Genomic DNA, 12805 nt, shown 5'->3' on the forward strand with positions numbered 1-12805 from the left:
ATCCTAACATGCATCCTAACATGCCTTGGGTACTGGCTGACGAGCAAGCTGAGCCTATGAAAGTGACCCCTTTGTAAGCCAACAACATCTTGTTAGTACTCATGAAATGAAGCTGTTAAATGATATGTGATAAGTATGAATGCGTTCCTATGATTGCATTGCTGTAACTTTCCACACAGGAATACATTTGTGTTATGCTATACTTGTGGCGAGTAGTAGTTGTTGAGCTGTTGCAAGTTGGTGTTACTGAGCGTTATTCTGTTGTCGATAAGGCTCACGATCTGGTATTTGCATGCACTAGATTGGGCTCAAGAATAAGATCGTAACGAACAAATAAGGGAGGGAAAAGGGGAAAAAAAAAAAGAAGAAGAAAAGTAGAAAGAAATAGAAATTACATTATTTAATAACAACGCATTTGAGATATTATTATATAAATATTGGAAAGAAATATTGAAGATTTGCGCTCGGAATTATTGTATTGATTGTTTTCAGTCAAAGTCGCTGCAAGGAGTTTGTGTATTGGGAAGAATTGATAATCAGTTTACAGGTACAGTTTACAGGTACCACCTTAGGCTGCTATAGAGACTTGTCATGCGCTCGCGAGTGCGTGAGTAACTACCTCTTACCTAAGGTAATCATCGCAATTGCCTAATTACGTACTCGTCCTTCTGCCTCTAGCTTTGCTCTGTGTGCCTACTGGCACTGGTGAGAACAAAAAGCAGGCGCAGTAACTGGCCTACCGACCTAAATTGACAATTGACTTTCCTACTAAATTCCCCACTTCGACATCAACTACCTACACTAGTATTCAACCAGCGTCGATTTACATCTTCCCCTTCTCTTTCTGACTTGTCCCACCTCCATCTACTACTGCTTTACTACCCCCCCAACATCATTATCAACGGCGTCAGTTTCTCTTTACTGCCCGTACGATAATTTGTAAATTTTGAAGTCTTTTCACCCGGTGCGATCCCGTGCTGGTAACGAGGCTCGGAGGGGAAAGTGAAAAAGCCGTTAGGACCCCAACTTATTCTACCCAAAGGTTTGGTGCGGTGGTGCGGTGCATTGGGCAGATCATTCACCTTTTAGAGCTTTCTAAACTGCAGAGAAGCTAGCTACGCAAGCTCCGGGAGCTGCGACATGTCAGCGTGCGTCCTGGTTTGGCTGCAGCACGAGATCAACGCCACCATCGATTTCCACAAAGAAACTCTGTCAACTATCATCTTCGTTACCAGGGTGTAAAGAAAAAAAGAAGAAGAGAGAGATAGAGACTCGCCCTCGAGACTAACTAAATAAAACAAAGGTTGTGTTACATATCCTTAATCCAACAATAGTTCGATTCGCTATTACAATTTTATAAGCGGAGCTTCAGATACGATATAATACGATATACAGCATCTTTCACCCCCGCCATGGATGAAGCGCTCGACCCTGCGACTGCAGCTGCTGCATTTTCTGCTGCTTCGCAGTTCCTCAATACTTATGCTGTAGGCGATACCATCTCTCGCGCAACCTCGCCTGGCTTGCCACCCTCTAAATTACTCGATACCGACGATACCAAGCGCTATCGACCGCGCACCTTTGCATACTTCCAACTACTACCCTACCCAGTCGAAGACGATGCCGCCCGCGATGCCGCCTTGCAGGGAATATTGAAGCAGCTCTATATAGCCGTCAAGGCTGAGGATTTCTCCCCTGGTGCTCTTCACTGGACGCGGCAGCTTCAGGGATGGCTGGCGCTCAAGTTCGACATGCCTCGGGAGTTGCGCGCCAAGCTCGTACAGTTGTACTTCCATCTGTCGCTTGCGCCCGGTCTAGATAATAATTCGGCTGATCGGTTTTCTAAGATGGTTGTAACGCTTATCAGGAGGAAGCAAGCTCTTAAGCCCGAACAAGACCTTATCCTCGACTGGAGACCCCTTTGGACAGAGTTGAAGGCGTTAGTATTACCTGGCGAGGCTGCTGCGCACCACTCTTCCAGAAGGCGGGGTGGTAAGCACCTTAGGAAATTGTGCCTCTATTCGCAGTTATACTTCGACCCCAAAGAACGGCGCGCTATCCTGGAGGAGGTACTACCTTACTTCAGTACTTCGGACATACAGAATGCCTACATCGTTATTGGTCTTTTGAATATTCTAATGCCCACGACCCCGGCTCCTCCTACCGAGCTGCAATCTCAGCCATCCGATTTCATACCTACTTTCTTCCATCTTTGGTCGCTAATGACCCGCTCCAAGGTAGTAGACAATGCCTTCATCGATATATTCTCCAGGGTTGCTAGAGACTATCTGACATGTCGGCATGTACCCTTTGGCGAGCATGGTGTCTTCACACGGGAGCAGTCTGATCTCATATTTACTGCTATTCTTCGTTTGACCGAGATTCCTGTTGGTCAAGCGAATTCACCATACACTTCGCTTGACTACTCGGTTGGAATGGGCATCTTCCTCGAGAAAGACAAGAAGAAACATCCAATACCCTATATTGTCGCCCGCTGGGTTATATCCTCTTTATCGCCTCATTGTCTTGACAAGGATAATTCGATATTGAATAGCCTCGAAGGCTTCATGGAGTCTATCGATACTTTCTTCCACCCATCGAATCACGGTTCCTGGTCTAAGATGCTTGCTCAGCTGACCTATTACCTCAGCGAGTTGTTTGTGTCTCGTTGGAACAGGGAACAAAGTGAAGAGCAGGACACGCCTGCCGAACGAAAGATCAACGATGCTCTGAAGCACCGATTTGTCTTGAGTTTGCGAGAAGTCACTTTTATGGGACTCTTTGGTAAAAGTTCAGCTATCACAAGCTTGTACTTTAACGCTCTGCAAAATCTTACGTACCTAGAGCCTGATCTGATGCTGCCCGGCGCGCTCCAGAGGTTTTACCCGAGTTTGCAGGGCCTGGTTGAAGTTCACCGGACTACCTCTAGTCTCTGTGGCCTGAACATGATTGCCAATATCATGTCGAGTCAGAAAGGCTTCAGATGCCACATCACTGCTCTATTAGCATTAGCTCTACCCGGTATTGATGCTAATGATCTTAACAAAACACAGTATACCCTAAACTTCATACAAAGCGTTTCGTACAGTATCCCGTTCGTGACTTTGGTAAAAGAGAATAGCCAGGTTCATGATACTAGCCTTGCTATGCAATGGGTCCAGGGGGAAATGGAGCGGATGGAACGCGAGGGCCAAGATGTTAAGATCGACTATAAGAACGAGTTGACCGACGAAGACGAAGCGGACATCGTGCGCTCCTCAACCGCGGGTTTCGGTGAATTCATCTTGACGCTGCTAGGAAAAGTCTTCACGTTACTGGAGAATTTACCAGACTCGGCGCAGGTACGCTCTGGATCCCCTGAAGACAATATCATCAACACCCTACCGGCTGCCTTGACCCCAATGTTTGCTTCCCTATCACCTGAGCTCTTCGACATGGCTTTAGAGAAGCTCTCTACCTTTGTATCGAGTCATGTAGTTCACCAAGCTCGCGATGCTATGGCTTGGATCTGCAACGCGCTTTGCAAAGTGAACCCCGAAAAGACACTAAAGGTATTCGTTCCTATGTTGATTGTTAATATACGGAACGAAATTGACTTCAACGGTGCTGCATCCGATCGGAGCAGCGGCACCGAAGTCCTTCCTCGGGATAGGGCTCTCGTGTGGCACGTGAGTATTTTGAGCATGTGTGTTGTTCATGTGGGAAGCGAGGTGCTCAAGTATAAAAAAGATCTTTTCGAGATTGCAGAGTACATGCAAGAAAAGTGCAGAGGCCTCCCCACTATTCACATCAGCAATTATATACACCATTTACTACTTAACCTCACGCACACGTACCCCATAGATACTTCGCTTTACGAGCCTGATGTTATAGAGCGCGGCCTAGACGTCGATGATTGGGGCAAGACAACATCACCGGCGGACTTAACAATCCGGTGGCATCGACCTCTTGAGGAGGAGATTCAGTTTGCGGTTGAACTGTTCGAATCCCAAGCTGGAGGGGCCATGCAACGACTTGAGTCGTTTATGAGTGACAACCCCCCCGTTAGTCGGAAAGGAAAGAACAAAGAATGGTCGGACGAGGTTTCTCGCCAATTAACTCAGTTGCGATTGGTCATCTCAGGCCTTGCGGCCCTATTTGATCCGAAACGAGCATCTGGGGAGGCTAATGGACACCTTAATGGTAATGGGAAATCTGAAGAGCAAGAGGACGAAATTATGGCTGATGGTGGCGACGATGATGATGACGATGACAATAACCCATTAGCTGAGGTGGGAGAAGATGACGAGACAAAGCCACAGTTTAAGTATCCGAGCGGTTACTTACTTACACCGGACACCCCGCTTTATGACCGGATCCATAACCTCCGGGAAGATATAGGCCGGCTACTCTCCCGAACACATTCTTTCCTCAACTCCCACCAGGAAGATGACGTTGCTTGCTTCACGGCTCTATATAACACATATCGTACGTGGATTACGGACGTGGGATTTGAGAGGTCAGCACACCCATTAGACCGCCTAGTCCGACTATACAGGGCAGACATTGCGCCTTTCAAGATAAGTGGTTTGCGAAAGGTGTATCCCAGACCTCTTCTTATCAAGAGGGCCGATGCATATCAGCTACAGAGGGTCAAGCATAATGCATCAATCCGGAGGAAGAGCGAGCTGGACAAGCGCTTACTCCTTGACCTTGCCGAATCCTCTGTCTCTTCATATGCGGACGTGAGGCGAATTGCCCAGGGTGCGCAAGATGCGTCACTAAAGGCATTGATAGGCGGCCGGCCGCTCGTCATCCCTGTCATACTGGAGAGGTTCCGCAAGGCCCTCGAAGAGGTCGACCACGATCGTATTAAGGGGGCAATGTATACATTACTCTTCACAAGCTTGCTTAGGACGTTAATGAGGGACTGGAGATTTGCCCCTGACTTGATGCGATTATACATCCAATCAGCCAACGTCGACAAAACGTCAATTCAGAATCTTGGAGCGACTGCTATTTATCCGCTGATGGACTTTGGCAAGCGATTCGAATTGATGGTGATTACCGATGAGGAAATAGTTAATTTGATCAAGCCGGCCGAGGATTGTTCGAAGGCCATCGACGCAAGACATGATTTCATTGTTGAGCGCAGGAAGAGGGTCGAGCAGAAAAAGGCAGCATTGGGCCTTGAATTAACAGAGATTGCAAAGGAATCACACTGGAAGACGGCTAGCCGTTGTGCCATCTTTACGACGAACCTTTGTTTACGTTTCGAGGGCATCGCGCCACCAGAGTTCATCGAGCTCGTCGTCAAGGGAACAAACGACCCCCACCCAGGCTTAAGGGCTAATTACCTAAACGCATTTTCCAACATATTCACTGCGATTGATCAGCGTGCTGTATATGGGCACAGCTACCGCGACTACCTCTGCGAGAAGGAGCAAGATATCAACAAACTCGTCATCCCGGTTCCGAAAGGTGATGCCGAATTTACGGAAGCTTTCTTGGATAGCTTCAAGCACCCTGAAAGTACAGAATACTACGTTGACGCAGATCACCCTGGCTGGTTAGTCTGGGGCAAACAGTTCAATGCCTTTAAAGCAGACCCAGAAAAGTTTGACGCTTACGATGACGTTGAGAAGGCTGCTAGGCAGCAAATCGGCAAATTAATAACGAGACAGTGGCTTTCTCAATGCTTCGATTATCTAAAACAGGAGCCTCGGGACTCGTCCTCCGACAGGTTCAGGACCTCCAATGTTGTACTGCTCATGCATGTCTTTGACCTCATGATATACGGGCAAACCGAGCTCAAGTTCGATGATGTCAAAGAATTGGTAGGCGAAGTGTACGGCGATGGAAGCGACAAGCACCAGCATCGTGCTACAGCAGAGATCCTGGGTGCCTTGATGGTTGGTACAGCTTATGATCCTGTCCGTATGAAGCAGGAAGTCTGGGGCTTTGCACAGCCGATGATCCTCGATATTTTCGCCGACAATCTTACACCCGATAACCTCTCGTACTGGGCCACGTGTCTTCATTTTATCATTGATTCGAAGGATCCTCGTCGTGCTAGCGAGCTTGTTAGCCGCCTGAGCTCTTTCCGCCTGGACATGAACTCCAACGCTGCCTTTAAGGAATCCTCAAAAGTGCAGCTTCTCGAATTCCTCATTAACGACTGTGGCTGGCACTACCGCCACGAGGAACCCATCTTGGAAGACTTCCTAGCGCACATTGACCACCCATATAAAGCCGTACGCGAATCCATCGGTCGTGTAATTGCCACTATCTATAGAACTCGATATCACGAGTCATTCGAGAATGTTAGCGCTCTGCTAGAACAGAATAAGGCAGATTCAAACATCGGCATTCGGCCCTACAAGCCAAGTGATGAATTTACCGCTACCATCAGAAACGTGTTTGCTCGTCTGGAAGCTTGGCGCCACGAGCGTACCCCTGGCCAACAGACACCGTCTTCTTATACGTCTGGGTCAAAGACGGTCCTCACATGGCTAGACAACACGCTCTCGTCGCAGGAGTGCATCCAGCTGATTCCATTCTTCCCAGAGCCGTTTATTGACCAGCTTCTACACATGATGGACGTCAAAGAAGACCCAGAATTAATGCGTCTAGCCTACCATGTCTACCGCCATCTGCCGAACATTCCCTTCCGTACCGGGGAAGACGCGCCATTCATTGCGGCATTGATCCGTCTAGGAAGAACCGCCACAAGCTGGCACCAGCGTCTGAGAGCACTTGTTAACATGCAGGTCATCTATTTCCGGCGATTGTTCCTGATGGACGCTCCGCAGCGAGAATTACTCTTTGACGCTGTGGGTGACATGCTAGCCGATCCCCAGCTTGAAGTTCGAACTGTTGCAGGCGCGACGCTGGCAGGTATGATCAGATGTTCCCCGGCTACCATACGTAACCCCTTCATTGCTACCCTAAAGTCGCGTTTCGAGACTCAACTAGCGAGGAACCCGATGCCGAAGAAGAGACAGCCTGGTACAGAAACGCCAGTCAATGTCACACAACAAATCGTGAAAAGACATGCTGCTGTTCTAGGCCTTGGAGCATTGATCGAGGCGTTCCCATACGCGACGCCGCCACCGAGTTGGATGCCTGAAGTTCTGGCCTTGCTTGCAAGACGTGCAGCAAGCGATCCAGGCGTGGTTGGCAAAGCTACCAAGAGTATCCTATCCGAGTTCAAAAAGACAAGACAAGATAGCTGGGGAGTTGATCAAAAGGTAAGCCGCAGTCTTTACTCCATATTAGCAATTAACTTACTGACATATTGAATAGTATTTTACTCACGAGCAACTAGAGGATCTGGAAGGAGTCCTCTGGAAGAGTTACTTCGCGTAATAGTATAAGGAAGTTGATATTTACCCCACCTGCAGCCGTGCCGAGACCTGCTTGATTTGGGGACGGAATAGAAACTTAGCCATAAGCGGTGCTTTTTCTTGGAATACCGAGTGTGTACACTAAAGGCCGCCGGGATGGAAACGAATATAGGTCGCATGGGGAGTCAGGTAGATACTTTTACATACATATAGACGTGGAAGGATACACCAGGTGTGTTCGGACAAAGAAACCATTAGAACATGCATAACTGATAGGTGCTAGCGAGTTATCACATATCGCATAGCGTTGGGTGGACCACTAGGTCTAGAGACCAAGGCAGCGACTATAGAAAAGTATTGAATACATATAGCGTGCGGAATGTATTGAAATGCGTTGCGTTGTTGGAAGCTTTCGTTGATCTAGAGCGTGTTCGGTCGCCCATACCTACCCGGGTTGAGATCTCTGAACTTGGGTTGGTGGGTGTCCATGAGACTCGGGAGTATATCCTTCCTTCATATTGCTACTTCAAATATAGTACTATTCACTAGTACTAGCCGTATCGAAGGTTAGATCGAGCGTTAGCAAAGCGGCTTAAGCGTGGAGATGGTGCTTCGTCTTGTATCTATGCGTAAGCCGGACTATGGAAAGGTGTTGAGTATATTAGGTACCTACCTAGGTACTCAGCCCCCGACTGCTGGGCCTTAACTTAAAAGATTACCTCAATACCGTGATACTTTTCATTATGTAGGCGCGGGTGTGGATCCCTAGCAACAGTGACTCAGGCACTCATTGTAAGTGAGGCAGTCACTGCCTACATCTAGGTACGCATATATAAACAATAGCTAGATCTTAATTCTATAATCCTAATAATAACCAATACAACAACGATGTTACCACTTACCTAGGGAATCACACGGGAAACTCTTAATGAAGATACCTTAAGCAAGTTGAAATGTTATTCCAACGATAGTTTGATATTACTACCGGTTGATTGCTTACCCATTTAGAGATATGGTAAGGATGTTCCTCCAATACTCTACGCAAAAGAGACAACAAATCATATATAAATAAGGACAGGTGCTACAATATAGAAGTTAGAGAGATTATTTAGGTACCTACTTATGTTTAGGAACTTCAGGCGAATAATTTGACCGTAGGTTGTTTCACTAAATTGATAATACTCATCTCCCCGGACTCTATTCTTCTATATTGTCATTTTTAAGAGCATGTCATTTTCTTTTCTCATCAGACTTCATTTATTGATTCAGGTTAGCCCAGGAGGCAATATTGCTATTACTAGATCAAATATCATGGGTGGCATTCTGGTAAAGAATCCGGAAAGCTATTTTATGATACTACTAGTTGATGAAATCTACCTCTTTGAAGTCGTTTCAGCTTAACTACACGTCAACATGTGTCTTATAAACTTTATAAAATTTTAACCTGATTTATAATTTCCATTCCCATACTATCACACTTGAAGATATTAACGGATATATATTGCTACTTGTTATTAGAATTATGTGTAAAGGTTCATATATATCTCAAGTAGTAACTGTTATCTAAATAAGCTGTACCCAATCATCATTTATTCTAAATCTTTCGTTGTTACCTCAACTCCTAGAGGAGTCTTATTGGGAGCTATCGGTATCAATGTATTGATACCTAAACACAAATTAGCATGCGGTTTATTAGAGGTAGATTATAAATCGCTTTGGTCACGAGTCTAATAAATATATTCTGATAAAGCTCCCATCAGTAACTACTAATCGGGGTTAGACCAATATCACATCATTCACAAAACAGCATTGCTGTAGTTTAGTAATGGTTGACAAAACGTTGGATAATCATCTAGGTTAAAGCAACTTGCTTGTGCCACGCATGAGGATTTTCTGGTACTGATCACCTCTGGTTAAGTAGTAAGTTACTATGAACGATTCAAATATACCACGAGCAATATCTATCGCGTTTAGCGCTGTTCTTCGACTAAATAGGTTACGGTTGGTTTTAGTGTGTGCCCTTGAGCTTTGAGGCCAGCTGTAGTTAATAGCGATGATGATGTACATCGACTTTTCTAGGAACAGTGTCTCGAAGAGTGTACTCCTCATGTCTTGTAGCGCTGCGCCGCAACACCTGTATCCAGAGGAGCGAAATCCCTGATCCATGATAAACATGTTACCTACAGATGACGCCTACGAACCATTGTTCTTTTTGGATCGACTACTTGATATGGTCATTGACTACCTCTTAGGCAGCTATGTCGGCCTATTCATCGTTGACCACCCTATGGTTTTCAAACACCACTTTATCCACCCCTGGAGCGCATCTCAATATTGCCGCCGTAATAAAGCTGTAGATCGCATAAAGGCGTTTGTGACATGATGTCTCATCTACGTGGTCTACTGGAATAAAAGATGAAAGAAACCAAGCCAGGGTGGACGGTAGGGGAAGAGCACATAATTTTCTCAAGAGAAAACATGATGGCATGAAATATAGACTGGTGTTGGCCCCTAGAAGGTAGTCAGATGACAACAGCCAATAGCTGTACTCGTTGCCGTATTGCAATACGCGTGCAGCTATGTAACTGACATACGTATGCTTACGCGATTCTATGACACGACAAGTAATTTCTCCGTACGGGTACCTTATATCGTGTTACGCTACAGTCAATCCACGATGTCGTAGTGGTGTACTATTGTAACAAGAAAACTGAGGGCCGCATGATTGCGGCCAGCAACAACTGCCGCAGGTTAAGTAAATGAGCCAACCAGGCGGAAGCTTCTACATCTATGCATCATATCTCAAGTGCGCCGGAGAATTAATTTAAAAAGCGGCTACAACGGGGCCTCCTCATCTGGCCGCTCCAGATCCGACCGTTACAGAAACTGGCTAGGCTGGGCTGGGCTGCTTGTAATTACTACACCACGGGTCTAACGGCTCGAAAAGCCAACTGTCGGTTTGGCTATCATACATGATTTCCCAGGGTCTATCCTCCCCCGAGAAAATCACGATCTTGGTGCCGAAAGCCGTGCATCGTACGAATGTACATATGATAGGTTTCCTGTATGCTGGTGAGGCTATTACACGTCAAGTTCGCATAGAGTTGTACCCGGTGACTGTAACATAACCAGCGGTAACACACAGATACGGATATTGAGGGGAAAGAGCTCGAACCGGGAACGCCCATACTCGAGCTCGGCAGAGCTCGGTATCTAAGGCTGATCTCTCAAGTTTCTATGTAGCTCGGCGCTAGAGACTGCGAAAATATCATTCTGCTGGTAAGGAAGAGGGACAGACTCTGCTCTCTATGGATTCCGGGAGATTAGGTTCCAGAATCGACTGGTAGTACCAGTACATAGAGTAAGCAGTACGACGAAAGTTACAAGAAGATAGCTCGTAATTGCAACAGCGGCAAATTGCTTGGCAAGCAGTGTGGGCTTATGGAGTTCGTTCCGTAGTCGTTTCGTTGAGGAATATGTTAAACGGAACGGTGATGATAATGATTGTAGTATGCTTCGATGAAGACAACTAGGATAGTTTTAACAGCCAAAACTATGAACGGATCTTTGACTCTGGGTCTGGATAACAGTGTGTAAATAGCAAGGGCTGAACTAACAACGGCCAATGAACATTGCTGGACTTAGCAAGGCTTAAGTTAGGGCGGATCTTCTCTAATATCTTGAGACTCATTTGAATAGTCGTAATTTAGCGCTTCCGATAGCCCTAGCGGCGGTTTGAAAGCTACATATACATTAAAGATGAGTACATCTAAGGATCTTCTTTTTCAACACTGAGCACTTATTGGTCTTTGCAGGTCCAGTTCGCCGTAAAAGCGATGTAACGACGGCTCGCGGAAGTTGTACCCTTGACCTTGAAGGGATCATCTCAACGGACCCCTGATTCCCTGCTTGTAACCCTCTGGGTGCAGTACCGTGCATCCCTGAATGCGGGGGTATAAGATAAGTATGTTAATGATCGAATGGTTCTTTTCGGGAAATGGTAGTTAGTGTCGGAGATAAGTTTGAAAAGGGGCAAAGCGTTTATGACTGATTACCTCCTAGGTTGCTAAGGAGTTCTTTGAAAATTCTATGTACTTGCGGGGTTTAGAAAATGCTAGGATGTAGTCATAGAACTCTATCATTTGACTGGCGTTAAAAATTCCTGATGGGTATGAGAGGAGAGGTGTTTGTTATTAATCCTCCGGGTTTTGGGGTATCATGCAGCTTTGACAGCCTTCTTAAGAGCGGTCTCGAGCTCGTGAGGGGAAAAAACGTGGTATCCGGGTGAGGAGTCCGTGTATGTAGAACAGGGGGTTTCGGGTTAAGCTGCATTTCTTGTTAACAATTCAATTACATACCTGTTGATGTCACTTGTCTCTTGATCAGCCTGTTACGTTAACCAAAAGTCCATATGAATTTCTCAACTGCATACAGACAACGTCGCGTATCTTGTAGTATTTTGCAAAACGACTGGCGGAGTTATGTCGTAGTTGTCGCACTTCAGCCATGCTATGTAATCTCGCGCTCGGTAAATGGAAGTACTAAATGAGAAGAGCTCGCGATCCTACTTTCTTGGACCGGGTTTCTAAGATAGGTAGGCCGGGTTACCGTCTCTCTCTCACTATATCATTTGTGACATGGATATAATACTCTACTTTGATTGATCCTGTCTTGACATATTGTGCTCAACGCTAAGGGCAAGAGGCGAAGGCCATATTGTGGACAGCATGATTATAACCTGACAACTCGTCGTTAATTACTTTTCTATGTCGAGTCATACGTACTACATTAAGTACCTACATAGACTTGATTCATCTTGCATATACTAAAGCTCCTATCCCGTCGTTACAATTTCTGTCAACCAGCTTGGGAGACGGGTAGTTAGACCTTGTTTGATCGGAATATTAATGTGCTCGCTACCTAAAAGCAGCCTCTGAGGGTGGATTTACCTGTACTCCGCATGCAGTCAATTTACCCCCATTGTCCAGATCAAGAAAATGTGATCATTTACCATTGCCTTTTTAGGATTGATGGTGTGTTAGTATTGTAACCCCCCCTTCCTCTACGCGTCTTCTAAGCTGCAACCATACATAGGTAGTCATCCGCGCCGAGTGCGGGCAGACTTGCATATGTAGGCTGCTCTGAAAATAGCTCCCGTTGGTGCTGAAGCGAGATGTCATTTACTACAGCGGTTACCTGGTCCAATCTTGATGCCAAGTCTCAAGTAATATACGTATAATACACCACTATCAAAGTCGTGCACGACGTCGAGGACTTAGAAAGCTAGGTATGTAGTCACGGTGTGATGGGACTCAGGAGGTAAAGTAAATTGCCTGCTGTATTTTTTTTAATTAATGCTGTGGCTGCGGATAGCGTCATCTGGTATATTTAATCCGTACGTACGTATTATTCATTTACCTTGTATATATATACACTCCACCCCTTGAAATAATATTAGTTCATACCCCTTTGTTAGTACT

At 45.9% G+C, this 12805-nt stretch overlaps 2 protein-coding genes across 2 annotated transcripts; one reads left to right on the forward strand and one right to left on the reverse strand.

The window, feature by feature from the left end:
- Positions 1-1412: 1412 nt before the first annotated feature.
- F5Y00DRAFT_259713 (uncharacterized protein) lies at positions 1413-7347 on the forward strand (the record flags this gene model as incomplete). The annotated part of the gene is made up of 2 exons (XM_048010921.1): positions 1413-7229; positions 7285-7347. 2 exons carry the CDS (start codon positions 1413-1415, stop codon positions 7345-7347), a joined length of 5880 nt encoding a protein of 1959 aa, XP_047867102.1.
- Positions 7348-9518: 2171 nt separating this feature from the next.
- F5Y00DRAFT_230496 (uncharacterized protein) lies at positions 9519-9852 on the reverse strand (the record flags this gene model as incomplete). Its single annotated transcript, XM_048006910.1, has 1 exon — positions 9519-9852. A coding segment is annotated over exon 1 (218 nt), but the record flags the coding sequence as incomplete, so codon positions are not given.
- Between the last annotated feature and the right edge of the window lie 2953 nt (positions 9853-12805).

This window comes from Daldinia vernicosa (genome assembly GCF_022497035.1).
Source record: "Daldinia vernicosa strain CBS 139.73 unplaced genomic scaffold F5Y00scaffold_11, whole genome shotgun sequence".
Taxonomy (NCBI): domain Eukaryota; kingdom Fungi; phylum Ascomycota; class Sordariomycetes; order Xylariales; family Hypoxylaceae; genus Daldinia; species Daldinia vernicosa.